This window comes from Alligator sinensis, unplaced genomic scaffold (assembly GCF_000455745.1).
Source record: "Alligator sinensis unplaced genomic scaffold, ASM45574v1 scaffold701_1, whole genome shotgun sequence".
In the NCBI taxonomy this organism is placed as follows: Eukaryota; Metazoa; Chordata; order Crocodylia; family Alligatoridae; genus Alligator; species Alligator sinensis.
Genome location: NW_005841915.1, coordinates 3538494 through 3550986, shown reverse-complemented (window position 1 = coordinate 3550986; position 12493 = coordinate 3538494). Strand labels below are relative to the sequence as shown.

Sequence of the window (12493 nt, the reverse complement as noted above, 5' to 3'; positions counted from 1 at the left end):
AAAAGCTACAGTATTTGCTGTTAACAGTAACAGCAACGGTATTTATCTGCTACCCAAATGTGGCTATACCCTCTTTTTGAAGGGGTGGAGAACAAGGTAAGCTAGAGGTTTCTTAAGCCTCTTTCTCCCAAAGCCTTCGGTTTTAAGGCACCCCAGCACTAACTTTTAGACATGCCAACCTGCAGATAATCACAATTGCTAACATTTCTACCTATTAATAAAGATACTCCTTTGAGCATGGGGCTGTCTTTGAGTTTAGTAATTTTTATTTGATATTAGTTGTATTGTGCTATACTAATAACTCATTTATTTTAGGGAACAGCTGCAACCAATAATATATCAGCAACACCAACATTTCTGTTTTTCCGAAACAAAGTGCGAATTGACCAGTATCAAGGAGCAGATGCTGTAGGATTAGAAGAAAAAATTAAACAGCATCTAGAGAATGATCCTGGAAATAACGAGGACACCGATATTCCAAAAGGATATGTAAGTATCTCTAAAATGTTTAAGTAAATATTTAAAAGCTGTATCAAAACAATCTCTTTTTAAAAATGAACTTTTTATCTAAGTTGAGTAATGTTAGGCAGAAATCTTAGTGTGTATGATTTTTGGGAAGAACATTCATTTAGTTTTCATTTTCCTCAAAAATGTTGGAGATTTGTATGCATACTTGGGAGCTAATATAGCATTTAAAAATTCTGTTTGTTAGCTTATTGGGTATTTATACACATGGTCTGGAAAGCAGGGGAGAGGGGGGGTGCTTTAATTAGAGCGGCTCTCAGAGCCGCTCTAATTAGAGTGCCTGGAGCGTCTCGTGTATCAGTGTCCCTGCTCTAAAAATGGCAGTGGGGGCACTTTAACTAAAGTTTGTCGAACTAGCTTTAGTTAAAGCGCCCCCTCTGCTGTTTCTCAGTGTGGGGACGCTGATTCACAAGATGCTGGAGTCGGCTGGAGCGTAGTAATTAGTAATAATTGAGCCTGCTCCGATGTACTATAATTACAGTGCGTCAGAGCAGCCTCAGTGTACATATATAGGTGCCCATTAAGCTCCTGTCTCATTGGAGATTTCTCCCCATTGTTTGGGATATTAATTTTTTTTTTTTAATTTTTAAATTTCATTCTGAAGATTTTACCATGGCTGCTTAATAAGCAGGGTTTTTTCCCCTCAGACTTCTCCATCTGTTTTCCTCAAGCATTTCTAGAAGTTTCATCCAGAAAATGGCAGTTATTTCTGTAACAGGCAAAAATCTTTAAAGTTTATTCTGTGAATGTACCCTAGTTTTTCCTCTCTGCTACCTGTTCAGTATTTTCCATAGGCCTTTTTTCTTACTGCGTATTCATTTGTCTTCCTTTCACATTTTTTAAATTGTTCTGGCACTTTGCTGATCCTTTGTGGAGCACATACTGGCTCTCTATAAAGCACAATGGTAAAAGGGAAGTAGTAGACAAGGTAAATCACAAGAACCTAAATGTCCCTTGTAAACTTGATGAAATGAGTAAAATGTGATATTCTAACCACACAAGACATTCAGCAATTAATATAATTCATTATGATGGTGGATCTAAAATACCGTAGTCCCTAAACCCACAGTAATGGGCTTCAGTTTCTCATCCTTGTGATGTGCAAGCATTCACTGTGCTGTCATGATGCAGTTCTGCCCAGACGTTTGCTGGAAGCGGCTTATTGGGAGCATAGTTAAATGATTTATGTTATGGTTTTCCATAATTTCTGATGACTTTTGCGAAACTGGACCACATCACAGAATATTACTACTCTCCCTCACCTATAGAACACAAGTGTATAAGTAGCAGTTGTCTGGTGATAAGAAAGATATTCAAAGTAATACCTGGCTCAATAGGAGTTCTTTCAGTTAAAGCACGACAACAGTTTTCTTTTGGTTATTGTAAGTTTACAGTCACTTTTTTATTTTGTCATGCATCTCATCTTTTGCATCTGGAAGGATTGAAGCGCTTGAATTTTCATTTATTTGCTCTTTAAAAAATGTAAGCAAGTGTTTTCTCTGTGATAGAAAACCATGGTTTAATGTAGTTGCAGGAGCAGGACCTGTAACTTTTTTTTCCTTGGCCCAACCAACATAAATCTTCATTGAAGTTAAAATCAACATACCATTTTTGGAGGGATAGATATTTGGAGAAATATTTTACGATCAGCATTTTGAAAATTTAAGAAACAAATTTAAAGAATAACAACACATTAAATACAGACTACAGCTTAACAATTGGGAAAGGTTAAGCCTAAAAATAAATATGTTTTAGGTTAGACTGTTAAAACTGATGAAGCCAGGTTTTCTGTCAGGTCAAGCTTCTTTTAGAAACTGTTCTTCTCACTTAATAATAAATTAAGTATTTTTGTATTAAAAAGTCTTTTAGGAATGTCTTTATTTTTGGCAGCATTTCTTCCTCCTCTACCACTTCCTCCTAAATTACCAGGTAATTTTTAGACTTATGTGGAGGAAAAATAACATTCTAAAATTTTAAACTTTTATTATTCTGTGTAATAATGTTCAAGATAAATTTTGAAAACAAACATTTTTCATGTAGTAAAATAAACATTGTGAATGCTTATCACTTTTATCCTTTCATCTTGGTCAATGAAAATAGACTAAGTTAACACTAACCAAAAAACTTACAAACAAGTTTAATTTTTAACTCTCACTAGGGCTTTACCACAATGCTTGAATAGTAAAGGAATATCCTATTCGGCACAAACCAAGTGGTAATTTAAACAGTTTATTGAAGCATTACTGCTAAACTGTTTTAAACTCTTAGTTTTGTAATAAAAACAGCATTGGGCCTGAATAAACATGAAAAAATGTTCTTTGTAGCAAAAGCATCAATCTTTATTCAAACGCTTGAAAAAAAATTATAGTATTGAAACATTTTTTTCACAGCCTTCTTTTTCTAGTAGCTGCCGAAAGTGCAAGCAACACTTTCAAACTTTGGCCTCAACTCCAAGTATCTCTTTAAACTGCAACATTAAGGAGTATTTTGATTTGAAATGCTTAGTGCTCTCGGGAAATTATTTTCACCATCCTCTGCTTGTTTTCATATTACCTCAAGGCAACTGTGCATTGCAAATCATAAGCATGTCTGACAGCTGTACTAACAAACACATGTAAATGAGAAACCTAATGTGACAAAACACTCTCCTGGAGCTGTCATCTTAGGTGGCGTTCTCTAAGCAATATTTGGTATAATGTTTCTCCCTAAAAAGAGATCACTTATTTTTTTTTCTGCCAGAAATATAAAAGCACTTGTTTGAATACGTTCTATTATTTCAAAGACTAGAACCTCTCATAGTCAGTAATTTGATAGCTACGGTGCAGTAGCATGATGGTTTGCAGTTAGCATTAGCAAATCTGATGCATTAAATTTAACTATGAAGAGTATCTGTGAAACCTAGAATTATGTTGTTAAATGCAAAAACACATCTCGTTGAATGTTAAGTACTTTAAATTCATAGCTAAATAGAGCCACACTCCACTACAAATACAAGCAGGTTACCTTTCCAGCTGAATCTTTCTTATGTAAATAGAGCACAGGAATATAGACCACTCATATTTGCAGTAGTCCAATTACTTGTTGACTGTACCACAGTGTGCATTTGCATCGAGATGTGAATGTAAATACTTATGCTAATAGATGTCACATTCTGAGTGGCAACATTGTAATACAGAGCTATAAAAGGTTTTGCTTTTTGGCTTCACAGCCCCAAACACATTAAAAATAAGTAAAATGAGTAAAAAGTATGTAAGGTGGATGCTCTTCTTTTTTAACTAGAGAAAGCTCATAAAATGAAGAGGTTTTTTTTCTAGGATAAAATTAATTTTGTAACATTGAAGGCACACAGTTATGCCCACAGTTATAGTTGGAGTCCAATTCTTTATTTGCATGCCAGTTTCTAAAACCATGACACTTAAGGTTGAGATTTTTCTGTTATCTAGGTTGGAGGTATCTGGGCAATTTGAAACAAATGTTTCAGGCGTATGAATTAGCTAGGATGGGAGATCTCATGTTTTTCTGTGTGGTGCTGGGACTTCTGGCAGAAAAGGGACTTAGACTACCTTACCTTTTATAACAGTAGTTAAGACAACACTAAACCCAGAGACTGAGCATGTAGATTATCTTCATTAATCTTTTGGCCATTTTGTGGGGTGGTAGGGAGATGTTCTACCATAAAATAGTTTAAAAGAAACCTTGGCCATGTTCAGGTGTTCAGTTTCTACTGGGAGAATCGTTGTTCTTTTGGGAGAAACTCAAAGTATGCAAATATTCAAGCTTTTTCTCCTGGAGGAAAAATAGCCACTCGGAAGAAAATAGCTAGGAACCAACTTAGGTTAAATTGCTCCCGTCTCCCAGGAGACTGAATATCTGCACAGTTTCCCTTGGCTTTTAACTCCTCTTCAGGACCAAAAGGAGTTGATCTGGCAGAATCGCTCCCATGCCTTCCCAAGACTGGAGTCATCAGTCTGGAGGGAGGTAGAGGGATGTGGGGCGGGGGGGCAGTCGCTATCCTCAACCCATAGACTGGGAGGGGAAGGAGGGGCAGCTGCCAGCTGCTCCCTGCCTGCTTCTTACTCTGGCGTTCGAGTGCAGGATAAGGCAGGGGCATTTTGCCATGGTGGTAAGGTTCACAAGACTTGCTGCTGTGACACAGCATCCTGCCTCATCTTGCTGTGCTTTGAGTCAGCTGGGCACTGTGGATGGCAAGGAGAAGCTGAAAGGCCTCAGAGCTGGGAATGCAGAGGTGTTGCCCAAACCAAACACTTGATCCCTCTGGCTTTTAAATTGCTGTCCCCACTTCTCAGCTGAGTGGCAGGGAGCAATGGGAAGCAGGCAGGGAGCAGCACTTCCAGGCACTTAGTTTTTTTTCATCTAGGGCTGTTGGAGGGAAACCTAATATATATTGTCTTTAGGACATATTTTGTTTTCAAACCATAAATGCTAAGTAAATGTGTGGAAAAATGTAGACCAGGGTGAGCAATTATTTGGGCTGGAGGGCCACTTCAGGAGTCTTCATGAGCTGTTCAACCAGGGGGGAGGGTGCTGACCTAGCTTTAGCCCTGCATCACAGCTGTATACACCACCCCCGGGTGGGGAGGCAGCCAGAGAGATGCCATTTGATCCTATCTGGGCTCATCTGTCCCGCATCCTCCCCTTAGGGTGCCTGATGAAGCAGGTGTGTGGGTAGGGTCTCACCGGAGACTGCTGGGACCCCCACAGGCAGGGTTCACTCAGCCAGGTGGATGGGATGGGGCTGCGAGCAGGCAGGGAGTGGAACCGGTGGGTAGGCCTGGGATCATAGGGCCAGGGCAGAGGCATGTGGGGAGCAGATCACAACTCTGCCTTGGGACGTGGCTCTCTGCTGTACCTGCCCCACGATATGATCGCTGCCCGCCTGTTCCTGTTCCCAGATGCCGCTCCCTGCCTGCCTGCAGCCCCATCCTGTCTGCCCAGCTGAGTGTGCCTGCTCATGAGGTCCCATCCTGGTCTCCATGGACACCCTGTCCACTCCATCTGGCACCCCAGGCAGTAGGTGCAAGGCAGATGGTTTGGGGTGCCTGATCAGCAAGGCTGTGTCTGTTGACGGCAGACAAGCTGGCAGCAGCAGCCAGAAGTGTGAGGGTAAAGCGAGCCACCACTGCAGGTGCTACCAGGAAGCTGAGTCCAACCACTGTACCACCCAGCCCTATGGACCACAGCTCCTGGCCTGCCCGAGAACCATGTGTAGGGATAGGTCAGGCTGTGCTCTGCCCCAGGTGGCACCTCTGTGCCTGGGGGCAATGGGACGGCCACATGCACTGCAGCCCAGGCTGCCCCATACACTTGGGCTGGGTGGAGTCCTGCCTTGTGCTGGATAAAATCGCCTGGCGGGCCATATTTTGCCCACTGCAGCGTAGATCATATCTTCAGCCACAAGTTGTAGCCTAATGGTAACCTGTTGGTGGTCTCTCTTCATACTTTGTAAAGGGTGAAGAGCCTTAGCAAGATTCTTTATACAAGAGAGCTCAGCTATGAAGAAATCTGGTATACAGTAAATGAAGCAATTGTTGTTCTTTGCTGTTCTCAAAAAGGCTGGGGAATTCTTAACACCTGATAAGTCTTCATTAAATACCAAACCTGCTGGAAATGTGTGCTGTCTAGTCATCAAAGCCTTTTATGAAACTAGCAGTTTCTTTTTTTTTTTCCCCAGCCCTCCATGTGAAAGATAACAAGATTAGCTTTGCAGATGGAGCCTGGAGTATATTGCTCCAAGTGTTACTAGACTGTTCTATTATGGTGTATGGTTTATCTTTGAAGAGGTGTACTTCTGGATTTTCCTACAAGATTGTTAAAACTTAAGTTATAATTCCTGCCCTGAAACTGCATTTCAAAAAAGTTTTGGGGATACAGGTTTGATAAAGAAGTCAGAACACAGCCTCAGATAACTCTCTTTTCCCTGACTGAGATCTTAGTAAATATATGTTCCAGGGAATGTGTGGTTACAAATCTTGTAAATGGGGGGAAAATGTTTATACAACTCATACAGTGGATGTACAGTAAAAACCTTGTAAATTTTGAAATGTGGGGGACAAAAAATTAGCAACTTTGAAATAAATGTGTTCAAAATAAATGTACACATGGGAATTTACATGCATGTAAATTACTATGGGTATATACCGACTTAGTTCACTCACATGCAGGACTTACTAACTGATAAGAATAAAGTGAGGAGTTATCCCTGGTCCCTCCAACCCCAGTCTTGCCCCCAAGGTGAACTAAGTCTATACATCCCCATAGGAATTTAGGTGCATACAAATTACTATTCATACATTTATATTGAACCTATTTAAAGTATTTCAAAGTTGGTATTTTTTGGTTCCCTGCGTTTCAAATTAACAAGGCTTTCCTGGTCTAAGGGACCGGAAAACAGCTTCAGCTGGAAAGGAATCATTTCAAATTATTTGCATGATAAGACATACAAAAACCTATCCTTTCAGATGGGGAGTGACAGTAGTTTTGAGGTATCCAATACCTTGAACTATCAGATACCAGATGAATATGGTCTTACTGTAATGCCTTCGTAATAAGGTTGTCTTTTTGTTTTAAAACCTGGGGAAGAGAGAAATACTGTTTCTTTAGATTTCATTCTGTTCATGATGAGAAGTTTTACTAGTTGACACATACTAGTGCTGTTGAGTGAGTTGCCTTTCAGGTACTTAGTAACACTGTCTCTTTCAGATGGATTTAATGCCATTTATTAATAAATCCGGCTGTGAATGTCTTAACGAAAGTGATGAGCATGGGTTTGATAACTGTTTACGTAAAGACTCTACCTATCTGGAATCAGACTGTGATGAGCAGGTATGCTATGGGAGATTGGAGCTGGAGGGCTTTCTTTGTCCGTGTGTGTCTTGAAATTTAGAATATCTCCTTCACAAAAACAGGTTTTCCTTTGTGTATTGGCTAACAGTTATTTCATTCTTGTTGGCTTATGGAAGCCAAAAGTTTAAGGGGAAGGAGAAATAAGTAAAAACTGTGTGAGAAAACTGTAATAGCTTTTCTCATTTTTCTGTTTTTGGTTAAACCAATATGCTGAGTACCAAAGCATTTACCAGCAACCTTACAACAGCCAGCTATAAAGACAGTTAAAACATTCACATCATAGAATTAAAATAGTAAAACAGTTTTGTTTTTCAGTTCACAGTATCTTTTTAAAAGGAGGTAAGGAGTAAATTAGTTTTACCCTACCTATGAAGTTTCAAAAAAAGGATAGAAATAAACTGTTAGATACACTGAAAACATAGAGCAAATACTTTAAAATGCGCTTGCTATTATCAACAGAATCCTAAATTGTCTGGAGCCTTTCAGGGAATGAAATGTGTTGGGGTTATCTTGACCTTTAGGCTTCAAGCTTTTCATTCCTGAAAACTTGTGGGTGTTGTTTTTGGATGTCTACAGGGCCACTTTTAGGCACCTTAGACGTAGCATCTAGATATGGAGCTACCCAAAAGTATGAGCCTAATCAGATACCATGAGCAAGATTTTTCTAGGTTTAGGACTCTGATTTTTAGATACCTACTTACTCTTGCCTCTGACTACGAGCTTCAAGTTTCTGGTGAAATGGCTTTCATTGAAGGCTTTTTGCTTGAGCACTATTAAATGATAGTCATGTTTTAATTGTTTTACAGAAGGATTCACATTTCTGCTATTTCCTGTGAATTAATAAGAATTTTCACTTATTTTCATTTAATTAACTATTGCTTTCTGTTTGAAAGTGTCCTGGATTCAGAAATGCCTCATGCTTTTTTTTTTTTCCACAGCTGCTTATTACTGTAGCTTTTAATCAGCCTGTCAAGCTTTATTCTATGAAGCTTCAAGGACCAGATAATGGTGAGTAATGTGCATCTGTTTGTTCACACAATAAACTTTCTCCCAATTAGTTTCCATTTTATACAGTTTTTAGTGGGTGTCCAGATTTTAACTAGACTTTTAAATATCCAAAACCTAATTGCTGCAGTACCTGTTTTCTGAGCAGTATGATTATTATTTATAAATACCACATTGTCACAGCAAAGGCAACTAATTTTGGCAGCATTGTCCCTGGATTCCAGTGCCCTCTGGAAATCCCTCAGCATCTTCACTGAAATACTAAAAACAGGGGTTAATAAAATGGAAGAAGTAATCAGTCGAGTAACCTTGCCCGTTCTTTATTGCACGTAGTTTAAAACATCTTTGTTTTTGATAGGTCACAGGTGCTTATACTGACAGTGCATGGTATGAAAGGGGAACACGCTTAAAAATTATTTAAGATGAAGCTATAATTACTAAACTATATTATTTCTTTTTTAGGTGGCAAAGTAAAAAAAGAATTAAATTACCACCAGGTGGTAGTATATAACAAACCAATATTGTCTGACCTAAAATATTTTTGGAATCTTATATTTGTAAAAAGTGGCTCCGTTACTTAAAATTGAACATTTCTTAACACAGGTCAAGGTCCTAAGTATGTAAAAATCTTTATAAACCTCCCACGGTCAATGGATTTTGAAGAGGCAGAGAGAAGTGAACCAACCCAAGCCCTGGAACTAACACCAGATGACATTAAAGAGGATGGTATTATCCCACTTCGCTATGTAAAGTTTCAGAATGTTAACAGTGTAACTGTAAGTAAAGCTTTCTCTCCCAAGTTTCATATAGACAGTAATACAAAACTCTCAAAACATTTAGGGCAAAATTGAAGATTGAATTAAAGATTTTAATAAGGCTGATGACAGTCCAGAATATCTGTGTATTAATGACCAGCTCAGGTTCATAGACCCCAGGACTGGAAGGGACTTCATAGGCAATCTGACCCAACCCTATGCAGATATGATGCTCTTAAATCATCCTTATCTAATCCTTATCCAACCTCTTCTTGAAAATAGCCAATGAAGAAGACTTCCCAGCTTTCCTGGATAGTCTATTCCACTGCTTCATTGTTTTAACAGGAATAGAGTTCTTCTTGGAGGTCTAATTTAAATCTGCTTTGTTGCAATTTAAAGCTATTGCTTTGTGTCCTGCCTTCTGCAGCAAGGAAACGGTGCTGCTCCATCATCTTTACAGCAGCATTTCATTTGAAGGCTGCTATTACATCTTCCATTGATTGCCTTTTCTTCAAGTTAAGCATGTCTAGTTCTCTCACCCTTTCTCATATTCCTTGCCATCAAGCCCCTTTATCATTTTTTTTCATCTGCCTCTGGACCAGGGGTGGGCAAAACACAGCTCACAGACCAGATCCAGCCTGCCAAGGGGTTCTATCTGGCCTGCAGTGGGTCCCTTGGCTCCACCTGGCCTAGGAATGGGGAGAAGCCCAGGCTGTGGCTCATGCAGCCAGTTGCACCCGGGCATGCAGTGGGGTAGGGGTGGTACAGTGGCCTTAATCAGTTTCCTGGCAGTCTGTGCTGCAGCAGCTCATTTTGGTTGGCTGCTGCTGCCTGGGGACACGATGGAGTGGCCAGATAGGTAGGGTCTCCATATGGACTGGCTCAGGACCCCTTCAGGCAGGGTGCGCTCAGCCAGATGGATGGAGTATGGCCTTAGACACACAGGTGGGGAGCAGGGCTGTGGCTAGGATTGCAGGAAGGTTACAGTGCAGGGCTGGAGCCTAGGGCATAGCCCTGATACACTCCCCACACATGCCTGCCTGCAGAACTGGTGCCTGTCACGGGGACATGTAGGGAGCGGATCGTGGGTCTTCTCCAAGCCGCAGCCCCATGCTGTTACTGCCCCACAATCCCAGCCCTGCCTGTCCTGCACCCAGACACTGCTCACAGGTCCCTGTGGATCCATTCAATTCACCTGGCTGAGCATGGCCTTTCTGAAGGGGTCCCAGGCTGATCTTGTTGGAGACCACACCTGCCTATTCTGTCAGACATCCCTGGCGGTGGGTTTTGGGGCAGATGGGCCCCAAGGCTCATCAGTTGCCCCTCTCCCCCACTGTGCTGGCTCAGCACTGCCCTCTTTCGTGCCTCCCTCCCAGGCCTGCAACAGCTCACCAAAACTCCTGACGTGGCCTAAAATGTGGAGCTCAGAACTGCAACCCTCACTGTTAAAATAAAGACAGAATTTTCTGTTTGATTTGAACGCCCAGCCATCATTACTTTCTGTGCATTTCTTTGCTTTTTAAAAGTAATGTAGTATGCCAGACTTCCCCCTTTTGCAGATACTAATACACTGTCGTCATTATCTCAGTCACTTCTTGCTAAGCTGAACATATCAAGTTCTTTAGTTTCTCCAAGGCATTTTCTCCAGACTCTAAATCATTATTGTATCTCTTTTCACCATTTTCTTTGGGTTTTTTCTCTCTCTTTTTTTTTTATATGGAGGTACCACTTTTTTTATTTTAATAAAGTATAGGATTGTATTAGCTCTCTGGCAGATTTTTATGCTCCAAATTCATCAGCATGTTTATGCACTGTGAACCCTAAATTTCTTCAGGCAGTGCTTTTCAAGATACATTTTCCAATTCTATAGGCTTGTCCTGCATTCTTTGTGTTTAGAAGTATGATCTTGCATTAGGTTTTACTAAATGCTTTTTGTTTGAGTTGGGCCCATTCTAGGAAGTCCAAGCTGATCTGTAGGACTTTCTACAGATTTTTGTCATTCACAGGTTTTTCCATCAGCAGTAACTTTTTTATACTTACTTCCAAAATGTTTATGAAGTGTTGCATGTGTCAAACTTAGTATTGATCTCTGGGGAAACCTCGCTAATAAACACCTTGTTGATGACTGTTTTTTGAGATCTTTCATTTAACTAGGTCTTACTCTAGCTAATGTTCAGTTTATTGACACTCTATAATGCTGTCAATCAGAAGTTCATGCAGACAAGTCAAAGTCTTTACAGAAGTAATGTGTCTATGATTTCTCTTTCAACCAAACTCGTAATTTTAATTTTGAAATTAAGTCCATTCATGTCAGACATATTTATTTTTACAGAAAACCTGATCACTGGTGCTGGAATCTTCTCTCATCTTTTCTGAAATTGAAGTCTGACTAACAACATTAAGTTTACCTTGATCATCCTGCTCATCCCTTTTGGGAGGGTGCTAACATTGTGTCAGTACTTGGTCTTTTGCATTTCTAAAATTCTAGTATTCAGAGGTTTATTAAATACTAGTATGAGACCAGAGATTTCCTCTGCCAGCTGTTCTTTGGTGCGTGTCATCAAATCCATTGATTTAAAGCTGCTTATCTCTGGTAGATGTCACTTTAAAACCCTTCCTAGTTACTACTTCTCTGGCCAGGTCCCGGAGCACTGGAAAAGGGCCAATGTGGTCCCCATCTTCAAGAAGGGGAGGAAGGAGGACCCACGCAACTATAGGCCAGTCAGTCTCACCTCCATCCTAGGCAAAGTCTTTGAAAAAATTATCAAGGCTCACATTTGCGAGAGCCCGGCAGGGCAATTTATGCTGAGGGGAAACCAGCACGGGTTCGTAGCAGGTAGATCATGCCTGACTAATCTAGTCTATTTTATGACAAGGTTACAAAACGCCTGGACGCAGGAGTAAGGGTTGATGTCGTATACTTAGACTTCAGGAAGGCCTTCGATACGGTATCCCACCCCATACTGGTAAACAAGTTAAGAGGCTGTGACTTGGATGACTACGCAGTCTGGTGGGTGGCGAATTGGCTGGCCAATCTCTGGTCGCACCCAGAGAGTGGGGGTGGATGGGTCGGTATCGACCTGGAAGGGTGTGGGCAGCGGGGTCCTGCAGGGCTTGGTCCTTGGACCAATACTCTTCAATGTCTTCATCAGCGACTTGGACGAGGGAGTGAAGTGTACTCTGTCCAAGTTTGCGGATGACACACAACTGTGGGGAGAAGTGGACACGCCGGAGGGCAGGGAATAACTACAAGCAGACCTGGACAGGTTGGACATATGGGCAGAAAACAACAGAATGCAATTCAACAAGGAGAAATGCAAAGTGCTGCAACTAGGGAGGAAAAA

The 12493-nt window shown here is 40.8% G+C and overlaps 1 protein-coding gene across 3 annotated transcripts in view; it reads left to right on the top strand.

Annotated features, from left to right (window-relative positions):
- The window catches only part of TXNL1 (thioredoxin like 1), a 29616-nt gene that overhangs the window by 5142 nt on the left and 11981 nt on the right, over positions 1 to 12493 (top strand). For all 3 annotated transcript variants that reach the window (XM_025198161.1, XM_006018867.3, XM_006018868.3), the window contains exons 3-6: positions 316 to 489; positions 7246 to 7368; positions 8328 to 8397; positions 8998 to 9170. In XM_025198161.1, coding sequence (XP_025053946.1) covers positions 316 to 489; positions 7246 to 7368; positions 8328 to 8397; positions 8998 to 9170 — 540 coding nt within the window. The remainder of the gene's footprint in view (positions 1 to 315; positions 490 to 7245; positions 7369 to 8327; positions 8398 to 8997; positions 9171 to 12493) is intronic.